Source organism: Xenopus laevis, chromosome 1L (assembly GCF_017654675.1).
Source record: "Xenopus laevis strain J_2021 chromosome 1L, Xenopus_laevis_v10.1, whole genome shotgun sequence".
In the NCBI taxonomy this organism is placed as follows: domain Eukaryota; kingdom Metazoa; phylum Chordata; class Amphibia; order Anura; family Pipidae; genus Xenopus; species Xenopus laevis.
Window position 1 is genome coordinate 58,464,069 of NC_054371.1, and position 15,811 is coordinate 58,479,879.

At 39.5% G+C, this 15,811-nt stretch overlaps 1 protein-coding gene across 1 annotated transcript in view; it reads right to left on the reverse strand.

The window, feature by feature from the left end:
• Positions 1-1,869: 1,869 nt before the first annotated feature.
• LOC108699336 (meiotic nuclear division protein 1 homolog) overlaps positions 1,870-15,811 on the reverse strand; it is a 34,219-nt gene continuing 20,277 nt past the window's right edge. Inside the window, exons 5-8 of the mRNA XM_018231354.2 lie at positions 6,220-6,294; positions 5,502-5,616; positions 3,544-3,588; positions 1,870-2,051 (exon numbers count right to left, since the gene is read on the reverse strand). Coding sequence (XP_018086843.1) covers positions 1,945-2,051; positions 3,544-3,588; positions 5,502-5,616; positions 6,220-6,294 — 342 coding nt within the window. The 3' untranslated portion in view covers positions 1,870-1,944. The remainder of the gene's footprint in view (positions 2,052-3,543; positions 3,589-5,501; positions 5,617-6,219; positions 6,295-15,811) is intronic.

Here is a 15,811-nt window from a genome sequence, read left to right on the forward strand (position 1 = left end):
GGAGTGTGTCTAAATATTTTTTTTACTGCAGTGCTTACAATTCTCAATTTAGCATGTGTGTATTTTATGCAGACCTATTATCTATAAGTACCATGGTGACAGGTATTTTACAATCCGGCTATGCTTCCCGCACAGATGTACACGGCGCCCTGTAAACGCTGTGCAGGCATTGAAACATTTCTAGTGGCAGTTCAGACTTGCAAAGCTTAGCATTTTATCTAAACAGTCTAGCATTTGGTCAGGGTACACTTTATCTTCATATATAGTAGAAAATCAGATGGCACACACCCTGGCAAATGTGCAAAGAAATTGTAGTTTATTGAGATCCACACACAAGTGTTTCTACTATATATGGATTACTGAAACCAAGGTTTGCAGCAAGGTTTCCAGATTGACCTAACCCAATGCTCATCTTCACAAACAAATCAGCTGGGGACACTTTCTTGAAGAGTGTCCTGCCACCATATTGCATTTGATTATCCAAGTATCCAGTGCTCTCAACTGGTAAGGTGAATGCACATTAAATACATTTGGTAAAAGTACATACACTACACATCTGCCTAGAAGGTAATCAAATGCAACATGTCAATGCAGTGTTTAAAAAAAAAAAGATGCAGCCAATCCTGCAGGTTAATGATTTGACTCACTGGGGGATGCACAACATTATGTGGGATAATAGACAGAATCAATTGGAATTTATGGATCCATTACTATTTTTAATACATCAGACCCTTATAGTTTCTTAACGGAGAATTCAAAACCCAACTAATAAAAACCCCTACCCTCCATAGTCCTGCTCAGGTGTGAACAGCTGTAAATGCCTCTAAGCCAGTAATTACCCCTCGTTTCAGAGTCAGCGCAGCGGAGCTCATGGGCGACATCTTCCAGCGATTTGGTAATCTTCGGGTCTTCTTCCATCGCTTCGGTAATTCTGGGCACTTTCTGCGCATGCGTAGTTATCACGAATCGGACGACTGCACTTACAATACAGCGCTTACTTACCGAAGAGCTTAAGATGGCCCCTGTGAGCTCCACTGCGCTGACTCTGCAATGAGGGGTAATTACAGGCTATGGGGCATTTACAGGTGTTAACACCTGTGCAGGGAGGAGCAGGGACTATGAAGGGTAGGGGTTTTTATTAGTTGGGGGTTGAATTCCCCTTTAAAGGAAAACTAAACCCTAAAAATGAATATGGCAAAAAATGCCAAATTTTATTTACTGAACTTGTTTTACCAGACTAAAGTTTCAGCTTCTCAATAGCAGCAATGATCCAGAACTTCAAACTTGTCACAGGGGGGTCACCATCTGGGACACTCACATGATCAGTGGGCTCTGAGCAGCTGTTGAGAAGCTAAGCTTAGGGGTCGTCACAAATTATAAAGCAGAATATGAGGTTGGCCTGTGACAAGCTGATATTACAAGTAATAATTATCAGCCTGATATAGCGACACATATATAAATTATATATATATATATATATATATATATATATATATACATATATATACATATATATATATATATACATACACACATATACATATATAGCTATGTGTACTGTTTATTGTGAGTATGTCCCTAAGCTCAGTAAGTGACAGCAGTGAATCAGCAGAAAAGAAGATGAGGAGCTACTGGGGTATTTTTGGAGGTACAGATTTCGCTGCTAAAGGGCTGGGATTGCCTTGGGCTGGTATGAAAGCCCAAAACATAATGTACAACATTTCTAGCCTACTTCTTTAGTTAGGCTTTAGTTCTCCTTTAAAAATGCTGAGCTGTCTGTCATCTGTCAGTTTGTATCCAAATGAGATTAATAGTGGTACTAAAAAAACACAACTATAGAAAAATGTATATTTGTTTTGTTACTATTTATCATAAATAAACATCTAGCAAGTTCCACTTGCTTAAAGAAAAACATTTCTCGGCATAAAACAAACGGTAAACTTTTTAATCAATGTAGTCAAAATCTTCAGGGATGCCAAAGTTCTTGTCAATCTGACGTTCTTCAAACCCAAATTTTTTCTTGGCCCATGATTTTACTGCAAATATATTGTCTGTGAAAAGGAGAGAATTTTATAAAGAAGTCTATTATTTTTTCTTCTAGTTCTTTCAGTTGCACTTGTTTAAAAATGCTTTTTTAATGAATGTTAAATGGCCACAGCAACTGATTTACCAGGAGGAGGCTGTTAACCTGGCCAAATATGTACCAATAATATTGTATGTAATGATGTTTTTTAGGATTAGTGGTACCTGTATGGTGGCCCACCGATCCTGATCATTATCCATGTACAGGAATGGGACCTGTTATCCAGAATGCTTGGGACCTGGGGCTTTCCAGATAATGGATCTTTCAGTAATGTGGATCTTCATACCTTAAGCCTACTAGAAAGTCATGTAAAGATTAAATAGACCCAATAGGCTGATTTTGCTTCCAATAAGGATTAATTATATCTTAGTTTGGATCAAGTACAAGGTACTGTTTTATTACTACAGAGAAAAAAAATTTCTGGATAACTGGTTTCCAGATAATGGATCCTATACCTGTACTATGGATATTGGTCAGATTAGGAATCAAGCAGGTTTCTACATTTATTAGGAATATGCAAACACAACTCTGCCCCCTGCCTCCTCACAGAGTTCCCTGTTACAGACCTATGCCACACCTTCTATCCCCAATGGCACGCCTTCTATTCCAATTGCCACGCCTTCTATTGCCAATGCCACGCCTTCTATTGCCAATGCCTTCTATCCGCAATACAGTGCCTTCTATCCCCAATACCGCGCCTTCTATCCCCAATACCTCGCCTTCTATCCTCAATGGCACGCCTTCTATCCCCAATGCCACGCCTTCTATCCCCAATGCCACACATTCTATCACCAATGCCACACATTCTATCACCAATGCATCCCCAATGCCACCCCTTCTATCCCCAGCAGAGCCGGGCCAAGCCGGGCAGGCGCCCTAGGCAGCCTGCCCGGCTGCTGCGCCGGCTGGATGAGCGCCTCTGCGCATGCGCGAAAAAACGCTTCTGCGCATGCGCGGAAACTGCTTCTGCGCATGTGCAAATTGACGCATGCATGGCACAGTGGGCGGTCGGCAGAGAAGGGACCGGACTAGGGGTATGTGCCTGGCGCCCCTCCACCTTTGCGCCCTAGGCACCTGCCTACTCTGCCTACTCCTAGTTCCGGCCCTGATCCCCAGTGCCTAAATAGCTGGTATTTGGTTTGAAGCATTGTTTAAATTTGTCCTTAGGATTTTGGTCCACCCTCAAAGCAAAATAAGGACATAAGCTGTGTTGGCGAGGCATGTCTATAACTTCTGAGGGGAAGCAGCTGGACAGTTTATTAAAGAGAGAGTGACACATTCCCAACGTACTGTGTGCCGTTGCCTTTACTGTCATTAGGATGCAGCAAGAAGACTCTGGGATGGTTAGGAAACACGACCATTCACTGTGCATCTTTTAAAAATGTTTATGCTCCAACATCATTTGCTTTACATTTACCATGCCAATATAATTTGCAGCAAGAACATAAAAGTACACAAACCTGTCCAGCGGTTTACTGCATCTTTTGCAACTTTATTTGACTGGCCTAAGTAAACAAGAAAGGCAAAAGTCATTAGTATTTATATGATATGTATTCTCATTGAGTCCATATGTGTTATACCAAGGAAAAATACAAACGTATCAAAAAATGGTATAAGCCAAGGATAAAGGGCAAGTCAACCCCAAAATAAAAATGTGGCTTATAAAAGAAAACATAATTCTAAGCAGCTTTCCAATATGCATTTATTAAAAATTTTCAGTGCTCTTTAAGATATTTGTAAAAACAGTTGGTACTGAAAGCAGCATTTGCTGAACTCCTGCTTGTTACTTTTAAACAATTTTGCAAAAGTCTTCTCCAGCAAAGACAGGTCTGTTAATCATCTGCCTTGTCTTACATTGTATCAACAGTCTGAGGCACCAGTGCAAAGAAAAGAAAGGGACAAACCACTGCTTTCAATAGCAAAACATATACAAATAACTTATAACAAATAAAAAAAAAAACACATTCAATTTATAATGAATGTATATTGCAAGGTTGCTTAGAATTCTGTTTTCTTTTATTAGGTACATTTTTCTTTTAGGGTTGACTTTCCCTTTAAATACAATTAAATTCTACATGAAGCTCTCCATTTGGTGCAGTGTAGAGGAAATTAAAAGGATCCCCCAAGTAATTTACTAGTTCAAAGCTATGAATTAGGCAAATATTAGTACATACATACAAACATACTGTACATACAAATATGTTGTGTTTCTAAGCGATATTTGCAGCATCTTCAACCTGAGCTATTTTACTGTTGGCTTTAATATTGCTTTTGCATGTGCAAGGCCAGATGACTATTGTAAGGTGGAGCAGTGGCTGAGCATAAGGGACCCTGTGCCAACTTGGTGGTGAGGCGCAGCAGGTTAACTGGATAGAGGCTGGCACTGTCACTTCTTAAAAAACTTCAACAATGCAAGGTAACCAGATATCAGCTCTCCAACACCCGCATTGCTAAAAATGGTCCCAAGACGATCGCTCCATGGTGCAAGCTAGAATAACCCAGGGCCAGTGCAGTTTTCTCCTGATAGGTGCAAAGGCCCAAGTGTAAAAGGACGTTCCTTCTCCTTTAAAGGGATACTGTCATGGGAAAAAATGTTTTTTTCAAAACGCATCAATTCACTGCTGCTCCAGCAGAATTCTGCACTGAAATCCATTTCTCAAAAGAGAAAACAGATTTTTTTTATATTTCATTTTGAAATCTGACATGGGGCTAGACTTATTGTCAATTTCCTAGCTGCCCCTAGTCATGGGACTTGTGCTCTGATAAACTTTAGTCACTCTTTACTGCTGTAATGCAAGCTGGAGAGATATCACCCTTCCCTCTCCCCCAGCAGCCTAACAAAAGATCAGTGGGAAGGTAACCAGATAACAGCTCCCTAACACAAGATAACAGCTGCCTGGTAGATCTAAGAACAGCACTCAATAGTAAAATCCAGGTTCCACTGCAACACATTAAGTTACATTGAGTAGGAGAAACAACAGCCTGCCAGAAAGCAGTTCCATAGTGCAGCACTGGCTCTTTCTGAAAGCACATGACCAGGCAAAATGACCTGAGATGGCTGCCGCCACACCAATATTACAAGTTGAAAAAAATACACTTGCTGGTTCAGGAATGAAATGTTATATTGTAGAGTGAATTATTTGCAGTGTAATTTAGAAATAAAAACGACATCGTAAAAATCATAACAGAATCCCTTTACATCCAGTTAAAAGAGTATATGCTGCTCTGGATGTATATATAATACATGGATAGCTACATTATTAATGCACTGTGTTGTGAATAAGGAATGGCATGCAATAGGTGTGGCCTAACATAGTAACTTCCTTACATGGAAAGGGTCCCATGATTTCTGATGGTGGCCCTGTGCATGGGTATATGAATATATGGTGGGAATAAAATGACAGCATAAAGGACTTACGGATTTCTTCAACAACATCTGGGTCACATTCCTTGTATTTCTCAAGATCTGCACACAGCTCTTCTTTCCTGTGTCTTAGAGATGCCAACTCTTCTACTAATTTAGATCTCTCCTCCTACAGAAAACATACAACAAAGGATGCAGAATGAAAATATTTATATAATTGCCCCTTGAATAAAAATTCACTGGTCCTCCTCAAACTCAGTGCTAAATAATGCAGTTAAACAGTCTCCTATAAAAGAGCGACTGAGGCTGATCATAAACTTTTTTTTCCCCCCAGATTTTTTTTGTGTTTTTCTATTCTAAAATAGCAGCAGGCAGCTCAAGACGGCTGCTTTTAGTTATATGCAGGTATATCTGATACCCGCAGGTTGGCTGGGATTAGATCACAAAGTTCTCTTGCTGGTGTGGGTTTGGATGGGTCCAGAATTTGGTATTGCCAGACCTGATGGTGTGGGGTTTAGGTAAAACTTTAAATTTTAAGGACTGTAACCGTTCTTGGATTTATGCAGCTTTTCTACATGTGGCTACAAGATCACACAGCAAATGATGCTATAAAAAAAACAAAAAAAAAAACAGCTACAGAACCTGTGCCACTTTTCACAGCACTTTAAATATTCCACTTAGTAGCAACTAGACTGGTTTGTGTATGCTGCTGATTAATGTTGCTTTTTAGGTACACATGTAAATGTTTATCTTTTCGCTTTAATAACAGTACCGTATCCTGACGACCGACTTTGGCCTTGTCAACACACTGCTGCAAACTCTCTTTTTTCTGCTTCACCTCGGTAAACTAGAAAAGAAAAAAGCAATATGAAAACATCATAAGGACTCCTTAAAATCTCACGTGTGACTGTAAAACCTGTGTAAAGATTCCTGCTGCTTATACATCCGTAATTACCTAAAAAGTGATGTGGATTTACAGGCCTAAATGGATAAACGCTTTTAAAGGAACAGTTCAGTGTAAAAATATAAACTGGGGAAATAGATCGGCTGTGCAAGATAAAAAAAATTCTAATCTAGTTAGTTAGCCAAAAATGTAATGTATAATGGCTGGAGTGAGTCTAACATAACAGAACACTTCTTCCTGCTTTTCAGCTCTCTAACTCTGAGTTAGTCAGCCACTATAAGGGGGGGGGGCACATTGAACAAAACTGTTCAGTGAGTTTGCAACTGACCCTAGCATGCAGCTCAGATTGAAGCAAACAGTAATGGGTCATTAACAGCTATGTGGCCCCCATCAATTCACTGATTGATTATTGCCTGGTAACCAATCAAAAGAAGATGGGGAGCTACTGGGGCATCTTTAGAGGCACAGAAAGCCTAAAAGGTGGAGGTTGCCTTGGGCTGGTACAGCATTGCACAATGTACAACATTTATAGCCTACTTCTTTAGTTACATTTTAGTTCTCCTTTAACATCTGTATAAAACTAAAAATTGGTAGTTTATTTTAAATTACATTTTAGTACAATGTTCAATCAGCCTTAATTTTTATGGTTTTGAAAATTGTTTAGCTTTTTGCTTAGCAGCCCTTCAGTTTGATATTTAAGAAGCTGTTAGTACCAAATGTATCCTAGAAACCAGGCAGTGGTTTGAATGAGAGACTGGAAGATGAATAGGAGAGGGTCTGATTAGAAAGATCAGTAATACAATGTATCAATAGCAATACAAATGTTAGCCTTTAGCATTTCTTTGTTTAGCTACTGGGTTCTGTGACCCCATTTGAAACCTGTAAAGAGGAAGAAGAAAGTAAATAACTTTAAATAAAAAATAGCAAGGAAAATGTGATGAAGAATTGGTCAAACACAGGTCGTTGCTGCAAAAATGAAGGTGTTTTAATTGTACCACAACATGTTTCGAGCCAAGCTCTTTTTCAAGTTTACAATTAAAGCACATTAATTTTTGCAGCAACGACCTGCGTATGACCAATTCTTCACCACATTTTCTATGCTATATATATATATATATATATATATATATATATATATATATATATATATATATATGCTTCATTGGGTGGAAGCGGTGGTTAAAGGTCATTTACTGAATCTACTCAATTTTCGTATGTTTAAATAAAAGATAATAAGGACCAACTGCAACATTGTAAATAGTAAATTCTATAGTGTACTAAAAGTTGAAGGTAAACTACCTTTAACGACCCAATAAAAGTACAAGTCAACTTTACACAGGGCACCTGAGATTTCATCTGGGACTTGTGTACATGCTGTTTTCTTTCTTTAGGTATAATTCAGCACTGCAAATGTTTATAATATATTTGGTGTTTTATTATGCTAATTCTGTACTCCACAAGTTCTTGTTAAACTAATTTGTATATTGAGAAAGGAGTATGTACATGAAATGCTGCAGTTTATTAAAACTACAGTAGAATCCCCATTTTTCATCCCCTGATTTTAAGTTTTCCATCATTATACATTGTTGTTTTGTGGTCCCATGTTATGCATAATACATTTCCCTGATTTTGCATTTTCTTGGATTTTACACCATTTTTTTCTAGTTCCCTGAAAAACTTAAAATGGGGGTACTACTGTAGCTTTGTTGTGCCTGTATTATATGTTTATGATACATTTGGAAGGGTGCCGATCCCTATTAAACTGAGCCCGGGGCCCACCGGGACTGCTGTCCAGGGGCCCCACCTCCGCGACAAGCCGGCGCATCACAGTAGGGGGCCACCCCCCTACTGTGATGCGCTGGCTTGTCGCGAATGCACAACGATGGCGTTCGTCGCGCATGTGCAATGAGAACGCTCTGCATCACTCGTTGCGCAGGCGGCGCGGCAACATATTTTTTTGCCAAATCCAAATATCTGGTGAGGGGGTCCGGCTCGGCAGGGGCCCATTAGGGTCGGGCCCACAGGGTTTTTTCCCGGTGTCCCGCCAGGCCAGTCTAACACTGCTTCCTAGCACTGCCGGCCCCTAAATTTATAGGTTCGCGCCTGGGGGTCTATAAATAGAGGGGAAACACCAGGCATGGGACAAGAATTTCTCGACCCACACACCACTAATACACAGGCAGATTAAAGCTCATCTGCCTGTGTATGGGGCGTTCTGATGGGTCTCCCCGATAAATATCAGGCCAAAAATCAGGCAGATTTCGATCGGGCAGGTTTGATTTTTTTCGTGATCGAGGACCATATCGGCTAGTTGTTGCGGCCCTCGTCCCATCGTCGGTCCTCATTCCTTCTTGTAATACGATTCTTTGGCCCTAGGGCTGAACGATCAAATTAACCTATCACCCTGCCTTTGGTGGGCATATCAAGTTAAGATCCGCTCGTTTGGTGACATTGCGAAAAGTGCAGATCTTATAGTGTATGGCCACCTTTAATTATTGTCAGTCTTACCCAAATCTTGGCAGATCCTAGGCAGCTGAGAGAATTGTTGTCAGTTACTTTAGATGGAAATGCATTTTGGAATGTCTACGGGCCTCCCCGACAGATATCAGGCCAAAAAGCAGCCAGATTTTGATTGGGCAGGTTTGATTTTCCCCACGATCAAGGATCACATCAGCAAGTTGATGCAGTCCTCGGCCCGTTGCCACCCATTGCCATAGTTGTAACCCAATTGTTCGGCTCTAGGGCCCAATATTGCCCTGCCTTTGGTGGGCATATCGGGGAAAGATCCGCTTGTTTGGCAATCTCGCCAAACAAGCGGATCTTATTGTGTAGGGCCACCTTAAAATAAGACTGTGGGCCTGATTTACTAATGCAGAAATGTTTAAATGCACATTTGTACACATTCAAACGCCACACACCGCTGCATTGTGCCTGACACCATTATGCTAGTTACACCTATCAACTGGAACAAAGCATGAAGTGTAATTTACAGAGAAGCAAGGAGTACTGCTTACTTAGTAAATGAGCTTCGGTATTTCACAATGTACAAATTGACACATTTCCAGGAAAGGGCACATTATAAGTTTATGATGTAAAAGATAAGGGTCGTGAATTTTCCCAAGAAGGCCACATCTTTCTCATCAGATAGGAAACAGTTTGTATATCCCAGCTCCTTTGCAGGGTCTGCCACATCCTCTGGAGTTATGTTAAGTTGGTCTCCCAGGTCTAAGGGAGTAAAGATATTTGCATTGCTTTCCTTTAGATACTTCCTACAGATGGCTGTGGGAAGAATGAAAGAAGCAGCTCACAGCAGCAGCCTGCTGTGTAGAATCTCTAGGGTGCTTCCGGATACAACTCCATGGTTGCAGGCACCATCATATACTTCTACATGTTTATGGTCTCAAACGAAAAAAATATATATATATTTTTTGAATTGTGACCTTAGTGGTATACAAAAACATAAAGTACAAGCTGGAAAATTACAACACAGTGAAATATTATGCAGCAATCTTTATGGATGTCATTATATTTGTATAGTAGGCACCATAAGCATAGTAAACAAAAAGGTACAAAAATGGCACAATTTCAAGTAAAGCTGGCCATAGACGCAAAGATCCGATTTTCGGACCGTGTGTGTAGACTCCCAACATTTTTCGTCCCATGGAGATCGGTCGTTTGGTCGATCGGCCAGGTTAAAAGATTTCTGTCGGCTGCCAATAATTTCTCTGCGTGTATTGCCGATCGTACGATTTTCAGTGGGAGACTGTCACTAGCTTTGTCGGACATAACTATCGTACGATTGCTGTCAGGGGCAGAACATCGGCTGATCTTTTACTACTTTATTTGATCTGAATGGTTAGTGGAAGGTCGGGAGATGGGGAAGTCCGATCGTTTGAGGATTCGAACGATCGGATCTTTGCATCTATGGCCAGCTTAAATGTTTCAGTTCTCTCAGGGCAGGACTATGTGGCCGATTCAGCCGCGATCCAATGCGACGGATGCGACGGAAACAAGGTAAGTAATGGCAGTGTTGGATCACGTCGCATTGTTGATGTAGTCCTGCCCTCATACTGAAAAATATGGCCAACATTATGGTAATGTAGTTGTGCAAGACTGCATTGCATTTTGTGCAAAATCATTAAAGGGGTTGTTCACCTTTGAGTTAACTGTAAGGGGTACATTTACTAAGCTTGAGTGAAGGATTCGAAGTAAAAAAAACTTCGAATTTCGAAGTATTTTTTTGGCTAATTCGACCATCGAATAGGCTACTACGACCTTCGATTCGAACTAAAAATCGTTTGACTTTTCGACCATTCGATAGTCGAAGTACTGTCTCTTTAAAAAAAACTTTGACTACATACTTCGGTAGTTTAAACCTACCGAGGTTTGATGTTAGCCTATGGGGACCTTCCCCATTACTTTTCTAAGGGTTTTTTGATCAAAGGAAAATACTTCGATCGATGGATTAAAATCCTTCGAATCGTTCGGTTCTAAGGATTTCATCGTTCGATCGAACGATTTTTCCTTTGATCAATCGTAGTATTTGCGGTAAATCCTTCAACTTCGAATATTTTACTTCGAGGGTTTATTAACCCTTGATATTCGACCCTTAGTAAATGTGCCCCTTAGTAGGATGTAAAGAGTGATATTCTGAGACATTTTGCAGAGGCCTGAATACAAAGATGAGTAATAAGTAGCAATAACAATACATATCTAGCCTTAAAGAACATTGGTTTATTAGATGGGGTCAGTGCCCCCCCCCCATTTGAAAGCTGGAAAGAGTCAGAAGAAGAAGGCAAATAATTCAAAAACTATGAAAAATAAACAATTAAAAAGTTGCTTAGAATTGGCCATTCTATAACATACTAAAGGTAATTCAAAGGTGACCATTGATCGAAGGATTTTCCTTTGATCAGAAAAAGCTAAGAAAACTTATGGGGAAGGTCCCCATAGGCTAACATTGTCGCTCGGTAGGTTTAAAGTGGTTTAAAGAGAAAGTACTTTGACTATCGAATGGTTGAATAGTCAAACGATTTTTAGTTTGAATCGTTCGAGTCGAAGTACCCAAAAAAAAAACTTTCGAAATTCAAAGTTTTTTTTACTTCGAATCCTTCACTCGAGCTTAGTAAATGTGCCCCTAGGTCTATACATTTTAAATTCACTAAGATATCTACAGTATCACACAGTTACATATAGGGTATGGAAGTCCTCAAAAGACCCATGGCACTCATATTTACGAGGTTTTATTCATATACTCATGAGCTAGCGGGAAAACATATGCTGCAGATTGCAACTTTGGGCTCTGCACATAGTTTGGGTAATAACCTGCATATGTTTACAGAAGTCCCTTGACATTGATATTTATGATGTTTTGCCTTTGCATCAAAGAACATGTGAGAGACATGCAGGAAAGTGCTACTTGTAGGTCAAATTTCTGGAACTTTGTAAAAACCGCAACATTTGGTGAGATGTTATAGTCTGGTAGTTTTGAGTAGAAAGACTATTTACAAAATACTTCAGAAATATGCAGTTTCATGGATGAACCTAGACATTGTGTTTTGTTCACAGCGGCTGAATACTTCCTGTAAATTTATTTGCACTATCCATATTTTGTGGTATTTATTCTACACATATGCATGTGATTTAACAATTTTGAAAATAACATTCGAGATTTATTTTTTAATCTCAAAAATGTATGGTTTTGTGGGGTTACCAAACTACACCATAAAAGTCTTGAGTTTCAGTACCAGATCAAATCCGTCACATATCTGTGCCTCAGAAGATGTACCTTCACTTGCTTTTCTGCTGATTCACAGCACATGCTCAGAGCTACTGGCAGTTACCTGAGTTTAGGGATCATCTCACAATATACTGTACAAAAAAATCTGAAGATTGGCAGATTCCTTTGTATGTATGAATCATTATTATAGCACTCCTAAACCTATGGTCTGGTACAGAAGCTTCAGTATCAAAAATACAATATTTCTAGCCATATTAATTTTAGGTTTTAATTCTCATTTAAAATGCTGTGTCTTGGTAGCAGAGATTCCCCCGTGGAAATAGAAGTTCTATTTCAGGGTTATATATATATATATATATATATATATATATATATATATATATGGTTTCATGTACAGTTGGGGTTTTTTCAGAAGCACATAATTCAATTAAGTTATTGGAGAGACCTCTTTAGCAAAGATTTGCAGGAAAGCAGTTTTAGAGATTTACCCATTCTGAATTCTTCCAAATATACAGTTTTCTGGCTTTTATATTCCAGAAAGTTTTTGTACCCCAGACTATACTGTATATGATATGTCACACCAATATAATGTAGTTTACTTCATCTCTTTAACTCTTTAGAGTGGCTCTTGGATGTCATGTTCTCTGTTGGAGCCGAAGATGTCTAATCGGACACTGCTTTGCAAGCTAAAGTATGCATATTAATGTTAGGCTGTTTGAAGATTCTCTCTGTGGAAAATCCGATCTATACAAGTCAGGAATCTGCACAAAATGATGTTTTACTTGGTATTGGCATGCTTAGAATTAGAGTATGTGGGGATCTCCAATCAGTTGTGTTTTATTCTAAATGTGCATAGCACACATATGGGGGCATTGACGACTGTAAGTGCAGCTGCATTTTCACAAGTTTCCCCACAGTTGCACATAAAGAGGTTTATTTACTAAACCATACATTATCTGGCCCGGCTTTTTGGGGCAAAAACTCGACTTTTTTGTGAAAAAAAAAACTTCACTTCATTGCTGTAAAAATCCGCCATCTCAGACATGTCGAGGTCATGTATAAGTCAATGGGAGATGACCCTATCCCAATTAGAAGTTATCGTGGTTTGTGCTGGGTTTAGCACGATAATCTGATATTTTTAGGGTTTTCGGGCAAAACCCCCCAAAACATCAAGCGATTCGGGAAAAAAGTCAGAAAAAACGTCAGGTTTTCGTTGTTTTTTTCATTTATTCCCCCCCCATCTGATTTATAGGAGTTATTTTATTAATAAATAAGGTAAAAATCGGGAATGGGAGTTTGGTCAAGTTATTTTTAATTTAAATGACAAAATAACCTCCAAAATTCACTCATTCATTAAAGGTACCTTAAATGCGCTTGCAGCTGCAACTGTCCTCCTGCTTCATGTTTTGAATCAAAGGCTTCTGCACCTATTGACACAGAGGAACCCTGGAACTACCGGCATCTCCAGACCATGCGCTAGCTCCAGGATTCTCTCAGCACCCTGCATCAAAACTCAATAGGTGCAGTACACTTGCACCTAAAGATTCGAGCACATGGCCCACTTAGATAATTCAGACACACTGGACCCAATGGCGACGGGCACAAGAAAGCTGGAATTCTAGGGAAAAAAACATGATGATATGGACCTCAAAACTGCACTTTGCATATGGTTTTTCCATGTTCATGCAAGTGGACCTGCTAACATTAAAGGGGTTGTTAACCTGAGTTCATTTTTAGTATGATGTAGTAGAGAGTGATATTCTGAGATAATTTGCAATTGGTTTTCATTATTTGTGGTTTGTGGGGTATTAAGCTTTTTACTTGGCAGTTCTGCAGTTTGCAATTTCAGCAATCTGGTTGCCAGTGTCCAAATTACCCTAGCAACCATGCATAGATTTGATTAAGAGACTGTGAAATGAATAGGAGAGGGCCCCATTAGAAAGGTGGCTCACAAAAAGCAGCATTAACAATAAACTTAGAGCATTTGTTTTTAGTAAACACATTTGAAAGCTGGAAAGGACAGTGCAATCAACAATTGTAAAGCACCCAAAAAATTTACTGTATAAACGCACAATTTAGTACTTACTCTGATCAACCCACCCCTTTGTAGACATTTTTTAAATGTTCACATAAAAGACCAAATAGAAATTGGGGGTAATGTTGGTTAGCCCACATATCAATTGTTTAACAGACAATTTCCACAAGATCACACATGTGTGGTAAACATATGCTACATATGCCACTAATTACACGCCGACTAGAAACTGAATAGCATTCACAAAGGAAACACACAGTGTAACATTAATCCTGCCTTTCTTTAGGAGTAATAAATGCAGCACATTAAAAGTCAATAAGAGTAAGATGAAAGTGCCTTTTTGCTGTAGACTTTTTTTCATTCCCAGAGACCATTTCTATACACACAAAAGCCAATTTAATTTGGGACCGCCAAATATTTATTACTCTACAGCAGCCAAGGAAACTTTTGCTTGTGTTTCAAAGCTAGAAATAACTACTGAAAATTTTGACTAAAAGTTCCGATGTAGAGTAGCCCAGAACCAAAAACTCCACTGCTACTGTGCAAAGCTTTTTATTGAAGTAGGAATATAGGAGATTGGGGAGAGAGAACCTTGTGAACCCTTTAATTTTGATATCCTGATCTTACTGAACGTTGTCTGTACTCCCCTGTCTGTGGGCTACACTGAAATGACAGATAAGGCAGAATATTAACTTTATAAGGAAATGTTGCTTTCTTTGCTCTGTTGAATCAAGCCTTGACTTGCTATTGGTACTTTTAGTTACATGAGCTCATTGCATTTCCATGAGAAACAGTATATATTGTAGCAAACCATGAGAAAAGGCAGCAGTCTGCAATAAATACAGTGTGGATTATAGGATAACATTACCTTCTATGTCTACTCCTTTACGCATACTTAAGAATTGTAAATCTACAGCGATTTAGCAGTTGGTGTTATACTGTATCATCCCAACTTCCCAGTGATATGAAGAGAATCCAACATTACTTAGGAAAGGAGTGTATTTAATCCCTGTTTTGCCACTTGCATGGCATCGTTTTGTGGATATTTTGGCTACAAAAATCCAAGGACAATGCTTATGTCTCCAACATGGAGGCGGCAGAAAACCAATATCATATATAAATGTATCATCACTTGTCAGATGAACAGCTGAAACAATATATAGTATTTCAACACTGCAGCAACAACCTTTCTCCAGAACAGAATATCTGTGATGACTGCCAAGACAGAGACACTGACATTTTTTCCAAAGCCTGTGTGTACTCTCAGTAGCCCTCTAGGAAATGTGCCTGGTATTGATCCATAACAGCGTCAAAAACTCTGGCATTAAAGGAACAGTAAAACCAAAAAATTTAATTTGTTAAAGGAGAAGGAAAGTCTTCTTCCAATTGGGGATGCCAAATGTTAGGCACCAAGTGAATGTATTTACTTACCTAAAACCCGGGCCAGTGCTCCTATCAGCAGAAAACTGCACCGGCACAGGGTTCTTCCAGTGAGCACCACGGAGCGCTCCTCTTCCGGCCTCTAAAAAATCAGCTATTTCGTTCTACTGCGCATGCGTCTGCCCCGGGAAATTTGAAGAAAGAAGAAGCCGGAAGAGGATCGCTTCATGGTGCTCGTTGAAAGAACCCCGGGCTGGTGCAGTTTTCTGCTGATAGGGGCACCAGCCCGGGGTTTCAGGTAAGTC